General features: G+C 44.2%; 1 protein-coding gene across 1 annotated transcript in view; it reads left to right on the forward strand.

Annotated features, from left to right (window-relative positions):
• The window catches only part of sema4c (sema domain, immunoglobulin domain (Ig), transmembrane domain (TM) and short cytoplasmic domain, (semaphorin) 4C), a 33,173-nt gene that overhangs the window by 15,077 nt on the left and 13,096 nt on the right, over nt 1–5,000 (forward strand). Inside the window, exon 2 of the mRNA XM_030791473.1 lies at nt 4,140–4,339. Coding sequence (XP_030647333.1) covers nt 4,237–4,339 — 103 coding nt within the window. The 5' untranslated portion in view covers nt 4,140–4,236. The remainder of the gene's footprint in view (nt 1–4,139; nt 4,340–5,000) is intronic.

Here is a 5,000-nt window from a genome sequence, read left to right on the forward strand (position 1 = left end):
TAAGGTGTTTAGAATCATGGATGGCGGTGGTAGGTTTGGCTCCCAGTGTAGTGGATATCTTAGAATGGAGAAGGTAAGACTGTCCACAGGGGATTGTGAACTCTCAGTTACCAGGAAACACAGTTTCACAGTCTCAGACTCTAGGCAGAAAGGGTTAAGCACTCAGACAGAGACCACTGACTTTCTAATGAGAGACTGCAGTGGAATACTGTAATGCTAATGCCTCCATCTCTCTCTCTCTATCTCTCTCTCTCTCTCTCTCTCTCTCCCTCCCCCCTGACACTCCCTCACATCTGGTTCATGCCTGAGTCAGCTCCAACGTGGTTTTAACTCAAACCTGTATTCATTACACTACCTTACACGTGTGTGTGTGCGTGCGTGTTTTATGTTCAAATGTCGCACATGCCAGAAATGCAAAAATGAGCGCATCTCTGTTTAATTGTTTATCTTTTTTTGTTTGTTTGTTTCTTTGTTTGTCCATCACGTGTGCCACCTATTGTCTCTCCTCGTGCTGACGCATCTGTCTGTCGATTGGTTAATGAGGGTTGGACACATTGCCCTGAGCCATGTCGATTGAGGCAGTAACGCATGCCCACATCAATGTCAGGTCGGAGATGCTTTACCAGCACGAGGCCCTCCTATTGGCCGAGGTACACGTGAACCTTGCTATGGTTCCAGCAAAACTGAACACTTCCAAAGGCCCTGTCATTAAAACTGCGGAAAGGACAATGTGAGAGAGAAAAAGACTGATAGATAGATAGATAGATAGATAGAGAGAGAGAGAAAGAGAGAGAGAGAGAGAGAATGTCTGCAGTTAATTTATATATCTATTTGTAAATTAGACAGTGTTGCCACTTCTGAAGTCTTTTCATTCCAATAAAGTCACTTTCAGTAGATGACAAAACTGAAAAGAGGGAAGGAGAGAAAGCGAAAGAAAAAGGGAGGGGTGAGAGTGACACACAGATGGCTGTCCAGCTGTTCTATCTCTCCTGCGGTCAACTGGAGTGTGTGCTCTCTCTCTCTTTCCCTCTCTCTCTCTCTCTCTCTCTCTCTCTCTCTCTTGCTCTCTCTCTCTCTCTCTCTCTCTCTCTCTCCCTCGTTCACCCTGTCTCTGGCTCTCTCTCGTTTCCCGCACTGTTTCTGAGCACTTTAATCCTGTGCCTCTGTAATTCAGTGCAGATGCAGGCCTGACAAGACTCAGACCAAGCCTCCTTCTGACTTTTTTAGGCCCCGAGAGTAGCACTGCAGGGCTGGGTCTGACTGACCTGCTCCTCTCCTCCTTGGAGCAGAGCTGGAACTGAAGCTAATGCTAAAGCTAATGGCCGGGGAAGAGAACCACCAGCTGATCAAACTCACTTTGATTATCTGGCTTTCATCAGAGCGTGTTCCTCACTGATTAAACAAACACAGCCTGCCAGCATGTGTGTGTCACACATACACACACATACACACACAAAAAGCTGTCACCCTCCTACTCACTCACATACTCCCTTTCGCATGATCACTCACACTGACAGTACAAACACACCCCCACATACACAACGCAAACACACACGTACACGCACGGACACACACACACACACAAACACACACACACGCACACGCACACACACACACTTGTTGCGGTTAGTTTGCTTTCTCTGACAAAGTAAACCAATCAAACAGCATTGTGCCTTGATCACTCTTATGTGTCAGAGTCACACATATGTGCCAGCCATATGCCCAAGAGCAGGGTCCAGGCAGTTCAGGGGTAAGGCTTGGACAGGAAACTATTAAGGTCAAGAGGTCAAGACTTCCTGAGGGCCATCTGCTCCCTCCATTTAAGGATATCCCTTGAACTGTTGAATTTGGGCGTCAAACACTGGCGTCATTGTGACTTGAGTGGATGATTCCTGTAATCCGTCTGCTCATTTGCGTTCATACAGGGCTATATGTTTTCTGAACACTGCTTTTAGGCTATCATGGACATATTGTATTAAGCAGTGGTTCTCAATAGGCTGAATCATTTTACAAAGCCTAAACAGTTCTCACAAGGATTAGAACGTTACATAAGGAGAACACCTAATCTTTGCTTTTTCTATGCCCCAGTCTTGTCTTTTGACATAATGTTTACTAAATGTATGGCCTGAGTTTTTTCTCCTCTCAGGCAAACAGCTGACGCTCAAACTGCATTGTTCTACTTCAGTGAAGAGAGGATGAGGGATGAACAGAGGGAGGGAGGGAGGGAGGGAGTGAAGGAAAATGGGAAGGAAGGAAGGAAGGAAGAATGGATAGGGGGAGAGCTTTGATTGAGTGTCAGGAAATGTGTTGATTTTCAGGAAGGTGGGTGTCTCCTCTGGAAAGGATTACGCGGGGCGACCCAGGTTTTCAATTTGTCTCAGTCAGCACTATCCCTTTTGCCTTGAACCTTTTTGACCCTTCAAGGGTTTCAAAAGCCAGGGGGCACGGAACTGTCCGTCCTGTTTGGGCAGTTAGTCACAACCAGACTTAACTTTAAGAAGGAAATGAGGGACTTCGTCGATGAGTGGAGCAGAGTTTCCTAAACAAGATGGGAAATGTTTTAGACACATGAGACCAGTCAGGCTCACCCTGAAAACACCTCCCCCTTCCCTCCCTTCCCCTCCCCTTTTCTGTTTTCCCAGACCGTTGGAAGATTAATCACTGAATGTCCTCTGGTGGGGAAAGCATTTGAATTCAAACACACTACAGTTGGCATCCACACACACACACACACACACACAGACACGCTGGGCATGTGTCCTCTTTCTTTCAGCGTCAGCCAATTAGATGCTTTTGTCAGTCCCTTGGTTGGTGTTATTTGTCTATCACTTCTAATCTGCTGAAGGTAGTTAGAAAGCCCATGAAACAGTGCTGGCCGCCTCGACCAATTATTAAAAAGGTAATAGGATACAGTCAAGAGCTGGCCAGAGAGTGTGCTATGATCAGTAAGAGTTTTATTTGTGTGTAGTTTTGCCTGTAGGCTGGGTGTTCAGAGGCTTTGGGTAGCTTCCTTTGAACATTTCATTCCATTTCTCCTTCTTAATCCTCCTTCAGGTTTATCGTTTCATATCTTCTCCTTTCACCCAATGGAGAAAATCTCATATTGAATAGGCTATTGGAACACTCGAAGCGCGACGGGGATAAAGCCGCGCTTTCTGAAAACGCCTGTAGAAAAACGTTCCGTGGAGTTTACAAACAAGGCTCTCGAGTCGGCCCCCGGTGCCAGACGTTACTGTCCAAATCGATCTAATAAAACAGTTATGAATGCCAGGAGCTAGTCGCCAAGCGGTCTTATCCTAGCCGTCCGTTTAAAACCGCTCTCTCAGAGCAAATCTCGATCTGTTTGGACGTTTTTGCTGGTCCCGTTTCTTTATATCCATCTTTCTCTCTTTCCTTCTTTCTTTCAAAAAATCAATAACATCTAGATTGGTGTTTAGCGCGTCCACGTTTAAATTCAGTAATAAAACGGCAGTAGCCAAAGCAGAGGCACCTGCTTATCAACACAGACATTTTAAATTCACACAACATTTGGAACATGTGATAAAAAATGTGGGTAGAGGAGAGAACATTTTATCCTCGTGAGCAAACGCTGCCTGACATTTTGCGCACATTTAAAAGTCAATGGGTTCCTCTCTTATCAGCAAATACGATCAAAGTTCTAATTTCCCTTTTTTAATAGACAGAAACAGCTGAGGAATGAAGATTAGAGTGGAAGTGTGTAAAAACAAAGATTTCACGTCCGCTTGAGTATTACCTGTTCAGTCATGAAAAATACAATTCTAAAGATTATAATAACGTGTTTCAAAAAAACGTTTCGCGCAATTAGAACAAACTTGCGGCTTATTTTCACGGTTTTCTGTAATAAGCACACTTCAATAGCCTGTTGACAGGTTCTCTCATCAGTGAACATGGCATAGGTTGCGATGAAGTTTCTGTCGGTGACAAGCATTCATTTCTTGTTTGGTGAACTGCCAGAACGCGTTAATTTTGATACCTTTGTTACGATGTGAAAATTTGTCATTAAAATGTCTTCGGAAAAGCTTTGTCACTTAAATAAACAAAAGGAGTAGCAGGGAATGACTGGTGGGCGGTTGAGCGCTATTCATAATATTTCAAACATGTTGTTTTTGTTTATTCAGGCTGCCACAGGCTTTCTACAACATCTGTACTCCCTTGTCACTCATCATCCTCATCCAATCGGAGACCTCTGTATTTGGAGAGAGCACAGCTGGAGAGATGGGCGGGGCCAAGGTCCTGCTTCTGATGCTTGTGATTGGTTTGGAGGAGACGACCTGCGTCAACTGGAACCCAGTGCCACGCAAGACAGTTAAATATGATGGTAAGTTGTCAGTGACCAAGAACTTTTACATCATTCTGAAGCATTGATGGTACCGTGAAGATAAGAAGGAGGTGAAAGGCTCCTTGGGACTCCCTTTACTCTTGGAGCTGTAATTCCTCCTTACCTGCAACGAATCTGGACTAGATTAACACTCTGTTATGGGGCCTACTTTTTAGTCAGATCTCGGATGAAATTTTAGTCATCCAAAGTAATGACCAATGGCTAATTAAACCTTTGGTCCGATTAAACTTTGTGATAGAAAAAGTATTGGCACTGCTTTTTCGTGAAACTAGAGGCAAAGTGACATTTTTTCAGCCAGGCTGGTTAGGGCCAGTTTGATTGAACTGGGCCTGAAAAACCACAGATAGATGTAGGAACAGAGAAAGATTCTCAAAAGAAACTGATTCTCTAAAGAAACTTTTTAACTCTCCTGTGTCATACACCCCCCCCCCCCCACCTCCCCCAGCCCCCCACCCTCTTCGTCTTTCTTTTCTTTTCTTTTCTTTTCTTTTCTTTTCTTTTCTTTTCTTTTCTTTTCTTCTGTTGCTTTTTTTTTTCTTTTCATCCTACCCCACCCTCCTCTATCCATGTTTATCTCTGATAAGAAGCGTAATTCTCTCCCTGTTTTAACCAAAAAGATCGAGTTTCCACAGGGTTTTAT

This window comes from Chanos chanos, chromosome 14, assembly GCF_902362185.1.
Source record: "Chanos chanos chromosome 14, fChaCha1.1, whole genome shotgun sequence".
In the NCBI taxonomy this organism is placed as follows: Eukaryota; Metazoa; Chordata; class Actinopteri; order Gonorynchiformes; family Chanidae; genus Chanos; species Chanos chanos.